This window comes from Salvelinus sp. IW2-2015, linkage group LG12, assembly GCF_002910315.2.
Source record: "Salvelinus sp. IW2-2015 linkage group LG12, ASM291031v2, whole genome shotgun sequence".
NCBI lineage: Eukaryota > Metazoa > Chordata > Actinopteri > Salmoniformes > Salmonidae > Salvelinus > Salvelinus sp. IW2-2015.
This window is the reverse complement of record NC_036852.1, coordinates 13,246,251-13,259,271: the sequence shown is the minus strand read 5'-3', so window position 1 is coordinate 13,259,271 and position 13,021 is coordinate 13,246,251. Positions and strand designations below refer to the sequence as shown.

At 41.0% G+C, this 13,021-nt stretch overlaps 2 protein-coding genes across 3 annotated transcripts in view; one reads left to right on the top strand and one right to left on the bottom strand.

The window, feature by feature from the left end:
* LOC111971089 (nck-associated protein 1) overlaps positions 1-2,111 on the bottom strand; it is a 61,982-nt gene extending 59,871 nt beyond the window's left edge. For both annotated transcript variants that reach the window (XM_023997886.2, XM_023997888.2), the window contains exon 1: positions 1,791-2,111. In XM_023997886.2, coding sequence (XP_023853654.1) covers positions 1,791-1,898 — 108 coding nt within the window. In that variant the 5' untranslated portion in view covers positions 1,899-2,111. The remainder of the gene's footprint in view (positions 1-1,790) is intronic.
* A 71-nt stretch (positions 2,112-2,182) lies between these two features.
* On the top strand, positions 2,183-9,652 carry LOC111971091 (dual specificity protein phosphatase 19). Its single transcript, XM_023997889.2, has 4 exons — positions 2,183-2,541; positions 8,832-8,878; positions 8,963-9,115; positions 9,355-9,652. Exons 1-4 carry the CDS (start codon positions 2,325-2,327, stop codon positions 9,535-9,537), a joined length of 600 nt encoding a protein of 199 aa, XP_023853657.1. The 5' UTR covers positions 2,183-2,324; the 3' UTR covers positions 9,538-9,652.
* Positions 9,653-13,021: the final 3,369 nt, after the last annotated feature.

Below are 13,021 nucleotides of genomic sequence, written 5' to 3'. Positions count from 1 at the left end.
TTATTATCCTTACACTTTCAAAAATACTAATCGAATAAGACATGGGAGACATTACGAATTTTGGCAGAGATTTATTCATAGACTAATACAAATCAGTAGCGGATATAGGAGGGGAGAATGAGAGGAGAGGAGAGGGGAGGAGAGGAGAGGGGAAGGGAGAGGGGAAGGGAGAGGGAAGGGAGAGGGGAGGGAGAGGGGAAGGGAAGAGGGAGAGGAGAGGGGAAGGGAGAGGAGAGGGAAGGGAGAGGAGAGGGGAAGGGAGAGGAGGAGGGAGGGGGAGGAGAGGAGAGGGGAAGGGGAGGAGAGGGGAAGGGGGAGGAGAGGGGAAGGGGGAGGAGAGGGGAAGGGGGAGGAGAGGGGAAGGGGAGAGGGGAAGGAGAGGGGAAGGGAGGGGGGAGGAGAGGGAAGGGAGAGGGGGAAGGAGAGGGGAGGGGAGAGGGGAAGGAGAGGGGGAGGAGAGGGGAAGGGAGAGGGGGAGGAGAGGGGAGAGGGAAGGAGGGGGGAGGAGAGGGGAAGGGAGAGGGGGAGGAAAGGGGGAGGGGAGAGGGGAAGGGAGAGGGGGAGGAGAGGGGAAGGGAGAGGAGGTTTGCCCAGGGCGCCATATTGAAACAAATAGCCAAACCAAAAACTGCAGACAAAAATGCTTTCTGCTACTAAGATTTGAGAAATGTAGGCTAAACTGACAACGGAGTGAAGAGCAGAAATCTCAACTAGCAAGCAAGTCCCAGCAATGAAGAACGCGAAGGGGGGAAGAACTCTTGTCAGGGGGGGTGATTTTCGGCACAACACCATCCCAAACATGTCTTAGTTAGCTACTTTGCTTAGAAGTTGCCCACCTTAGCCATTTGGTACCTGGATCATTGAATGAGGGAAATATTTAATAAAGACAGAGTATTTGGTTGTAATTGTAATGGTGCATGCTGGCCAACAATCCAGGAGAGCTACTGGGTGTACAGGCTTTTGCTCAAGCCCTGCGCTAACACAACATATTAAAAAACAAGTCAGCTGCTCAACAAGACCTTGAAAAAGATTGGATCAAAATCATGCACACCCAGTAGCTCTCATATTGCGATAGTCTCCAAATGGAGGGTTTTATACCGTAGTCTATCATTGCAGTATTTTACTTTGCTGCACACCCAGTATTGTGATTTGATACTGTGATTTCATTGTGATTCGATGTTCCAAACATATTGCTCACCATGTCTCTGCTGCAGATGGACAAGAGCGAGCCATGATTACTCGTTTTGATCAATCATGGAAATAAGTGCTCTAAACATATTGCGATAGTCAAAATGATATCGACTAAAATACCCCCCGCCCCCATCACTACTAGCATGCTACCTAAATTGCTGTCATCAACACGTTCACTTATCATCACACTCAACAGCAAACTATCAATTGAAGGGTTTGGGGCTGATCATAGTTAGCTAGCTAACGTTGTGTGTTAACAGACGTACGGATTCTTGAAATCAGACCTAATATCTATAATGATAGTTAGATAGTAGACCGTACAGAATGTCGTTTCTGGCTATGCACCCACCCGAGCTTTCTGCCTAACGACCTACTACAAGATGAGGACGATTAGCTAGCAGTCTGTCTACCATTAGAAGCAGGCTAGCTAGCATTAAGGCCTTGCACTGATTCCTGAACATTCCCGATGCTTTGCACCAGTCATGTAACGTTGTATTATTAGAACCAAACACAGGTTTCTATTTACTTACCTAAGAATGGATGCATTTATATATACATTTATGAACTTAAGAAGAATGTAACAGACATATCTTAGTTACCTTTTTGATGTTATAGACCCGGGTGAGCATCCCGATTCCCCTGTCGTTAAGGATGGTAAATTTCTCTGCCAGCTTCTGCTGGCTCGGCTGCATTACCCCCCGTGACATTTTACTTGTTCAAGGTGTTCCTCAAACCAAAATGTGTCCTGTATCTTCGCAGTATAGTGTTGGTATAGAATAAATACTTGCTATAATAAAAATCGTGTTATAGTGTTACAATTCGTCCATTTCAGGAAAACATCAAGGCTAACAAACCCACAATCCACCCGTCTCCCTGTTTTTCTTTCTCGCTACCTAGGTGTTGCCCCCGCTCAGAACGAGGCTGCTCCCTGCAACACGACTCTGTTCACGTGACACAATCCCGTTCATATTTCCCATTTGTATGACTGTGACAGGTGGTAGCCCGATAGCTAGCGTTCGGAAAGACGTTAGTTTGCAATAAAAACGCGAGCACTTCATTGGATTACAATATACTGCTAGCGAGATTAGCGGTTCTCAGTATTTGTGCTTGCAAAGACCCATTTGACAGATGCAATGCATTCACTTGCACAGGAAATTCAAGGATTTTCGAAAACAAAACTGAAAAAGCAAAGCACTGTTGTGACAACTGTGCTCGGGCGACGGCATATAGAAACAATGGACGACTCCAACGTGCACGAAATTGAGGAACCAGGGATGTCAGGCTGTGGATTTGTTCAAGATACCAGTTTGGATCTTCATGTTGGCATTATCAAGCCATTTCTACTGCTCTGTAAGGCATCATCATTAGTTGTTTACATTAAATTGTCCAGTGACATTTTGTTGTTGTCGACATTTAGAAAGTTTACATATAAAATAGATGCGAAAATTATTTTCTATCGAGCGTTTCCTTTTAACTGTCTCGTGTAGACAACGTCAGGACGTAATGACGTCACACACAAAGTGGGTCGCACCAACATAGATTAATTTAAACCATGTTTATAGTGAAACTAAATTTAGATTAGAGGAAGGATTTAATTTATTCTAGGTTTACAGTTTGGTGCAACAAGATGAATTGTTGATTTTTAACCCAGTTTAAGAGTTGGTGCAACCCACCCCAAGTGTTGAATAACAGTGTAGTGGGTGGGATAGAATACAATAATTTACTAATATTTGCCATATTCAAATAATCATCATGTGCCAATGTATCGCCATGGTCCGTGCCATGGTGAAATTTGCACTACTTTAGATCTTAAATAATTGGATGGTGAAACATGCCAGCCAACCAGAAAAGCAAGTCTTGAAAGTGTCTTGTGGGTGTAAAGAAACATTTTTATAGTTGAAAACATTTCTTTAAAAAGCAGTAGTCATTTAGAATAATCCTATTAAATGTAAAGTTCTCTGTTTAGGGGACCTGCGGGGTGCTGGTCCCGGTTCCAACCGCCATTTCCACTTATAAATTGATCTGTGTACACCATAGATCGAAATGGCTTGCATTGAGCAATAGCCTTGGTTCCCACAGACAGAGTATATTTTCTGAGCCTGTGTGATGTAGGACATAAAATTGGAAACCACTTGAAGTTGGGATGGCCCTCCTACCATTTCATTTGCTCTTCCGACTGTCCATCAACTCCTGGCTGAGCCCTATGTATTCGTCTTTGATATATTGGCGATCGCACATTTTTTATGCACTGCAACCTAATATGCGGGACGGAAACAAGATTTCCAAACATGGAAACAACACCCCCAAAAAATGAACAAAAATGTAACTAAATCAAACCACTTCTGTAAAAAAAAAATATATATACATATATATATATATATATATATATATATACACAGTTGAAGTTTACATACACCTTAGCCAAATACATTTAAACATTTAAACCCTATCAGAACCCAAAATATAAGCTTTTTCACTATTTGTGAAACAATTTGTAAACAATGTAATTGTAAAGAAACACTGTAGGCCTATAGCCTCAACATGGTTAAAACTATAATTTTGATATAATGAATATTCAAAGCTATGTCTATGAATTTGAGAGTGGTTACATACTGTATCTCCTAGCACAAAACGTATAAGATCTCCTAAACCTGTGTTAAACTACAGACCTTATTTTTGGCGTTTATCGATAAAAAACATTAATTTCCCCATAAGCTTTGGCCAAAGAGCCATGGCAGAGTAGTGCCTACAACAATATGAATATTGCTCTATTGAATCGCAGGAAATGTTATGTATTGTATCTGTAAAATCAAAACCATAGTAAGATATCAAATAATAATTTTTCAGTCACTCAAGTAATCGAATACTAACGTTTATCCGGACGTGTCCATCCCTACACGTCCATCCCTACACAAACTATACTATGTTGGCTCTATTTTAATTTCATATTGTCATTTCCATCACAGTTCTAGCAACTATGGTGGATTTGTAACCAGGCAAGCCCAATACAGGCCTACAGTTCAGCTTGGCTTGGTTTGGCTGTAGGGCTATAGTGTAAATGAGGCAAAGTGAGCTGTTGGCCCAGCCAGTCTCTGTCTTTCTGAACCATAGCGACAGGACTGTGTCAGAGCCCAGTGTCAGCCATGTGATGCTTATATTCTATTCACTTTCCTGTCTGCGAAGTGTAGGCCATAATCCAATTTACTGAGTCAGGCAAACTGCCCTATTCACACAATCATGCACTAGTTTTGCTAGGATACTACAGTTGAAGTCGGAAGTTTACATACACCTTAGCCAAATACATTTTTCACAATTCCTGACATTTAATCCTAGTAAGAATTCCCTGTCTTAGGTCAGTTAGGATCATGGCTTTATTTTAAGAATGTGAAATGTAAGAATAATAGTAGAGAGAATGATTTACTAAAGCTTTTGTTTCTGTCATCACATTCCCACTGGGTCAGAAGTTTACATACACTCAATTAGTATTTGGTAGCATTGCCTTTAACTTGTTTAACTTGGGTCAAATGTTTGGGGTACCCTTTCACAAGCTTCCCACAATAAGTTGGGTGAATTTTGGCCCATTCCTCCTGACAGAGCTGGTGTAACTGAGTCAGGTTTGTAGGCATCCTTGCTCGAACATGCTTTTTCAGTTCTGCCCACCAATTTCTATAGGATTGAGGTTTGGGCTTTGTGATGGCCACTCCAATACCTTGACTTTGTTGTCTTCAAGCCATTTTGCCACAACTTTGGAAGTATGCTTGGGGTCATTGTCCATTTGGAAGACCCATTTGCGACCAAGCTTTAACTTCCTGACTGATGTCTTGAGATGTTGCTTCGATATATCCGCATAATTCTCCTGCCTCATGATGCCATCTATTTTGTGAAGTGCACCAGTCCCTCCTGCATAAAGCACCCCCACAACATGATGCTGCCACACCCGTGCTTCACGGTTGGGATGGTGTTCTTTGTCTTGCAAGGCTTCCCCGTTTTCCTCCAAACATAAGGATTGTCATTATGGCCAAACAGTTCTATTTTTGTTTCATCAGACCAGAGGACATTTCTACAGAAAGTACGATCTTTGTCCCCATGTGCAGTTGCAAACCGTACTCTGGCTTTTTTATGGCGGTTTTGGAGCAGTGGCTTCTTCTTTGCTGAGCGGCCTTTCAGGTTATGTCAATATAGGACTGATTTTACTGTGGATATAGATTATTTTGTACCTGTTTCCTCCAGCATCTTCACAAGGATCTTTGATGTTGTTCTGGGATTGATTTGCACTTTTCGCACCAAAGTACGTTCATCTCTAGGAGACAGAATGCGTCTCCTTCCTGAGCGGTATGACGGCTGCGTGGTCCCATGGTGTTTATACTTGCGTACTATTGTTTGTACAGATGAACGTCGTACCTTCAGGCGTTTGGAAATTGCTCCCAAGGATGAACCAGACTTGTGGATGTCTACAATGTTTTTTCTGAGGTCTTGGCTGATTTCTTTTTGTTTTCCCATGATGTCAAGCAAAGAGGCACTGAGTTTGAAGGTAGGCCTTGAAATACATCCACAGGTACACCTCCTATTGACTCAAATTAGCCTATCAGAAGCTTCTAAAGCCATGACATCATTTTCTGGAATTTTCCAAGCTGTTTAATGGCACAGTCAACTTAGTGTTTGTAAACTTCTGACCCACTAGAATTGTGATACAGTGAATTATATGTGAAATTGTTGGAAAAATTACTTGTGTCATGCACAAAGTAGATGTCCTAACCRACTTGCCAAAACTATAGTTTGTTAACAAGAAATGTGTGGAGTAGTTGAAAAACTAGTTTTAATGACTCCAACCTAAGTGTATGTAAACTTCCGACTTCAACTGTATATATACACTGCTCAAAAAAATAAAGGGAACACTTAAACAACACAATGTAACTCCAAGTCAATCACACTTCTATGAAATTAAACTGTCCACTTAGGAAGCAACACTGATTGACAATAAATTTCACATGCTGTTGTGCAAATGGAATAGACAAAAGGTGGAAATTATAGGCAATTAGCAAGACACCCCCAATAAAGGAGTGGTTCTGCAGGTGGTGACCACAGACCACTTCTCAGTTCCTATGCTTCCTGGCTGATGTTTTGGTCACTTTTGAATGCTGGCGGTGCTYTCACTCTAGTGGTAGCATGAGACGGAGTCTACAACCCACACAAGTGGCTCAGGTAGTGCAGCTCATCCAGGATGGCACATCAATGCGAGCTGTGGCAAGAAGGTTTGCTGTGTCTGTCAGCGTAGTGTCCAGAGCATGGAGGCGCTACCAGGAGACAGGCCAGTACATCAGGAGACGTGGAGGAGGCCGTAGGAGGGCAACAACCCAGCAGCAGGACCGCTACCTCCGCCTTTGTGCAAGGAGGAGCACTGCCAGAGCCCTGCAAAATGACCTCCAGCAGGCCACAGATGTGCAGAGCACAAGTACATAGTGTCTAGTTTGAAAAGCAGACGCCTCACAAGTGCTCAACTAGCAGCTTCATTAAATCGTACCCGCAAAACTGATGAGTTTCAGAAGAAAGTAATTTTTTTCTGGCGTTTTGAGCCTGTAATCAAACCCACAAATGCTGATGCTCCAGATACTCAACTAGTCTAAAGAAGACCAGTTTTATTGCTTCTTTAATCAGAACAACAGTTTTCAGCTGTGTTACCATAATTGCAAAAGTGTTTTCTAATGATCAATTAGCCTTTTAAAATGATAAACTTGGATTAGCTAACACAACGTGCCATTGGAACACATGGTTGCTGATAATGGGCCTCTGTACACCTATGTAGATATTACATAAAAAATCWGCCATTTCCAGCTTCAATAGTCATTTACAACATTAACAATGTCTACGCTGTATTTCTGATCAATTTGATGTTATTTTAATGAAGAAAAGTCCTGGTGTGGTTGATGCCCGGCGTCTGACCCGCTGGGGGAATGGGGGGAAAAAAAATCTGTCGGTCCTGTTTTTTGATAAAGAGCAAATACCCACGCATATGAAGCTTGGTTATGTAAGATATGCTGTAAGAGCTTTCGTCCTCAAACCATTGCAGTGTAATAATTTTTAAGGATTTGGCCATGTTGCAAGGGTGTGCAAACGGACAGAGTATATTGAAGAACGGTGTGTAGAAGGACGATGTTGTTGCACTTGTGGTGGGGATCATGATCCCGATTTCCTGAAGTTCCCTGTAAGGGTAAAGGAGATTGAGGTGGAAAAGGTTTGAGCGGTCAATCGAATCTCCTATGCGGAGGCGATTTAAAATAATTGAGAAAACAAGTGATGCTAGTGAACATATGTTAGTGGACACACCACAGGCTGTAGTAAATGTTTGCTGCCAGTCAAAAGATACATTGTGTGTTAAAGGGGATTTTGTGGAGTTCATTGCCACAGTTATAAACTGTACGGCACAAGTCTTAAAGAAATCTAAGGAACTGGACATTATTGTGAATGCGGCAGAAAAGTTTTTGGGACTCAAGGATTTTACATCTGAAGAGTTGCAAGGGGTACTGGCACCGGAAGACCCGCCCTCCCAAGTTCCCCTTGAGCCTGTGTAGGGATCTGATATACACTACCATTCAAAAGTTTGGGGTCACTTAGAAATGTCCTTGTTTTTGAAAGAAAAGCACATCTTTTGTCCATGTGTTCAACCTTAATATCTGTCGTCACCCCTGAGATGACTCTTTTGATGGGTGCTCTACTCCGAAGTTCAAAACACAAAACTTCTGTTGTCCGGATTCTTTTGAGGCTCATGGTCACTCTGACAGACTCCCCTTTTCCCAGCGCATACTTCACCCGTGGACATCTCAAATGGGTTTCCCACATATGCATCCTTACTCAGCAAACGCATCCCAACAAGAAGCGATTCATTATCATTCACTCAGAGATTGATTTATATCCAATAATTTAAAATAATTAATACATTTTAAACAAACATTTTCTGAAATAAAAGTTCAGGAAGCCAAGTTAGAGCTCTAGACATTCACAGCGATGGGAGCAGACATTTTGATCAAGAGAGCCCTTTAGAAAATATGCACATAAACCTGGGTCAATGGAAACCTGCCTAGTGTCTATTGTGTTTATTCTAGACCCTAGTGTATATCAGTGGTTCTCAAACAGGGGTCCTAGGAAAATCAAAGAGACCTAGCAAATAGAAAATAACTGCACTAAGTCCAAAATATCTCACATTATGGAAGATAAGTGTTTTTAAATACTTTCAAATATTACAATGTTTTCAATTCCAGATTGAGTGTCGACAATAAATTAATATTGAGCAGACTGTTTACTCTTAAAAATGGGATCTCCGATGTAGGGGGTCCTCAGAATATCCGGAAGTGTTTTAAGGGGGTCTTGGGACAACTTTTAGAACTGCTGTGAATGTGACTGGGTTCTCCTGTGTGCCACAAGACTGTAGGTTGTATTAGCCCACTGAGCTAAAGCTTAGGCTTAAGCTCAGGTCGATAACGCAATTCTTCAGGTCTCAGTCAAGGTTACTCATTACACAAGCGTGATTCACTGAACCATTCACTTCAGTCTAAATTATTATTTTCTGTACTGTCTAGTTAACACATAGTAGCCTGCCTTGTTACAACAGTGTGTAGGCATGATAGACTTTTATTTTTTTTCAGCATCCCAAGACGCAGCCCAAGATATAGAAACTTTGAAGAAATTTAAGGTAAAAACTTGCCTATTGTGGTGTGCATTTCAATTAAACAATAAAAAATATACATTTCCCTAACGCAACACTTCTTCCTTCCAGGTTTCACATATATTGAATGTCGCCTATGGTGTTAAAAATAACTTCCCAGATCTATTCAGTTATAAAACAGTGACCATTCTGGATATTCCGGAAACAGACATCACCTCATATCTCCAAGAATGTTCACAGTTCATAGATCAAGCCAAAACTGAGGTAATATARAAATGGTTATTGTGTGCATGTATAAATTAATGAATCTTTGTGTTAACTGACCGGGTAAGACAATAATTGAGATTTGCCGTAACAATAAAAACAAGTAAATAAGGAGTGGGTAGGGTATTTGCTATGAATAGTAACCTATGCACTGTATAACATTTTGTATAACTGTGTAACACCTTATTGCCACATTTCTCAAGTCGTTCATTTAGATTTCTTTCCCCATTTTTCTCCAGAGTGGGGTTGTCCTGGTCCATTGCAATGCCGGAGTCTCTCGTGCTGCCTCAGTATTAATTGGGTACCTCATGTACAGAGAAGGTTTGGGGTTTGATGAAGCATTTGCCGTTGTGAAGGAAGCAAGACCCTCTATCCGTCCCAATCAAGGATTTCATGAACAACTGAAGAATTACAAACCATAGGCAACTAACACAATGTAAATGCAAAACAAGAAATATAAATGCAGTGTCTTATGTAGGCCGAACATCCTGAACATGCAACACTCTAATAATAAAATACAAATTATTACAAACCATAGGCAAATATGTTTGTTATGAAGCCAGTGGAACAGAGGGGTATACTACAAAGCAGGATCAAGTTAGCCAGCTAACTTACCTAAATATTCTTTCATAAATATTTTTTTTTTGAAAGATAAGCTTGAAATAGGAATGGTCTAGTTGACTCAACAACCCCAAAAAATGTAAGTTTAGAATTGTTTATCAAAGTTAGCTGGCTAACTCATTGATCCTGCTTTGTAAGTATACCACTCTGATGGACAACATTGAAACTTTTATTCAGTGTATTGATAAGCATTCTCCTTCGATATAATGTATGCAAATTTCCCCTCAGCACTTCCTGTGGTTTTAGTTTTTGCCCTGATATTTTGAATTATATTCGACCAGCAGAAAATTTATGGCGAAGGTACGCTAAACCAATGTGAACTTTAATGCCTTTTCCTAACCCTTACCTTAACCTTATTCTCGTTCCTAAACCAAACTTTAATTAATTTCGAACCACTATGGCTAATCTTTTTTTTTTGCTGCTGCTGCTGCTGCTGCTGCTGCTGCTGCTGCTGCTGCTGCTGCTGCTGCTGCTGCTGCTGCTGCTGCTGCTGCTGCTGCTGGTCAAATATACACTTCCTAAACTTTATTGATCTCCGGAGGGGAAATTGGATTCATCACTAGCATAAGATTTTATACAGGGACAATAGACACCTTGTCAGACTGACTGTCAGCTATGTCTGACATCAAAATGAATGGGAAGTATTGGCATTGATGATGACAATTTACGTTTACTGGCTTGATTCAAATACAAATGTTGAGAAATGTATTCTCTTCTAATATAGAATATTGGTTGCATTCTATATGCTGTCAACTGTCAGTATACAGGAGTATTACTTTTTTTCAATGAGACCATGAATTTTATTGTAATTTTTTTATTTAACTAGGCAAGTCAGYTAAGAACAAATTCTTATTTACAATGACAACCTACCCCGGCCAAACCAGGACGACGCTGGGCAAATTGTGTGCTGCCCTATGGGACTCCCTATCACGGCCGGTTGTGATACTGAGATGCAGTGCCTTCGACCGCAGCGTCACTTGGGAGTCCCCCTATGAAGAAAGCAACCTTTCATAGTTAACTGTATCTGAGTGCTGCCTTGCATCGAAATTGTCAATACAGCTRCAGCTTTTCCCTGAGTTCTTATTTTTTTATTTAACCTTTATTTTAACAAGACATATTGAGACATAGGTCACTTTGTCAAACGTGCCCTGTATAATACGCAACAATTTAAAAAATGTCACTGCGTAACAGTTAATGAGGAAATCACTCAATTGAAATTCATTAGGCCCTAATCTATGTATTTCAAATGACTGGGAATACAGATCTGTTGGTCAAAGATACCTTAAAAAAATGGGCCTCACAATGGGCCTCAGGATCTTGTCACTGTATTTTTGTGCATTCAAATTGCCATCGATAAAATKTAATTGTGTTCGTTGTCCGTAGTTTATGCCTGACCATACCATAACCCCACCGTCACCATGGGGCACTCTGTTCACAACGTTGACATCTGCAAACCGCTCGCCCACACGACGCCATACACATGGTCTGCGGTTGTGAGGTCGGTTGGATGTACAGTACTGCCAAATTCTCTGAAATGACGTTGGAAGCAGCTTATGATAGTGAAATTAACATTAAATTCTCCGGCAACAGCTCCGCTGGACATTCCTGCAGTCAGCATGCCAATTCCTGAAACGCATCTGTGGCATTGTGTTGTGGGACAAAACTGCATTTTTAGAGTGACCTTTTATTGTCTCCAGCACAAGGTGCACATGTGTAATGATCGTGCTGTTTAATCAGCCACTTGATATGCCACACCTGTCAGGTGGATGRATTATCTTGGCAGGGGAGAAATGCTCACTAACAGTGATGTAAACACATTGATGCACAAAATGTGTGCTTATGGAAAWTGTCTGCGATCTTTTATTTCAGCTCATGAAACATGGGACCAACACTTTATATGTTGGGTTTATTTGTGTTCACTGTAGTTCATAAAATAGTTATGTAGTTGTAAGATCTCTTTACAGTTGGTCTTGTGTCTGTAGCTTAAACTGTTAAAGAGCTGTACCATTTTGAAAACCAACCACTTTAGGCTGCCATTGACACTCATGTTGTTTTACGCCTATTTCAAAAATAGTTACGCCTATTTCAAATGCACAGTAATGTTTCTTGGCAGGATTTGTGCTGTCATCAGACCTTCCGTGAAAAGAACTCACCTCCCGTGAAAAGAGGAATATGTTGAAAGTTAAATATTAGCTTTTGTCTGAAGCTGAAAAGCAAATTTCACCTATGCACTGACAATGCAGCTTGACTACTGCTAGAGTACTGTAGCTTCATTGAGCTACTGTACTTCTACAACAGATGTACTCAAATTGGATGGGTTGATTAGGATTCAAACCTCTCAAACAGCCTACTCAATATTAGGAAGGTGTTCTGGATGTTTTGTACACTCAGTGTAGACACATTTTCACCTAACAGACTCAAACAGAAACATGCAATGCGTTACAGCTCTGACAGCTTTTTCCCGTCCAAATACAGGGAAACTCGCTGTGGTCTCTATCCACTGCGTTGGACCCTCGCTGTCGTGTTTTGGTCAAACAAAAGACATGCAATCTAGATATCTCTTAGCATGGGAGTTGACACGTCCTGAGTGCATGAAGAATAATTGACCCATCCCATTATAGCTATTTCTGGAGGGATGAGAAATTATTACATGGTGCCTGTGAAATTTAATTCATGAAATTCTGAGTTATGCTACCTTTGATTTAGGATTTAAATAATAGTCTAGGATGTTTTTTTTCCTGAAATGGGACTAGGCATTTTCTTTAAAGATGCAATATGTACAGTGAGGGAAAAAAGTATTTGATTCCCTGCTGATTTTGTACGTTTGCCCACTGACAAAGAAATTATCAGTCTATAATTTTAATGGTAGGTTTATTTGAACAGTGAGAGACAGCATAACAACAACAAAAAATCCCGAAAAACGCATGTCAAAAATGTTATAAATTGATTTGCATTTTAATGAGGGAAATAAGTATTTGACCCCCTCTCAATCAGAAAGATTTCTGGCTCCCAGGTGTCTTTTATACAGGTAACGAGCTGAGCACACTCTTAAAGTGAGTGCTCCTAATCTCAGCTTGTTACCTGTATAAAAGACACCTGTCCACAGAAGCAATCAATCAATCAGATTCCAAACTCTCCACCATGGCCAAGACCAAAGAGCTCTCCAAKGATGTCAGGGACAAGATTGTAGACCTACACAAGGCTGGAATGGGCTACAAGACCATCGCCAAGCAGCTTGGTGAGAAGGTGACAACAGTTGGTGCGATTATTCGCAAATGGAAGAAG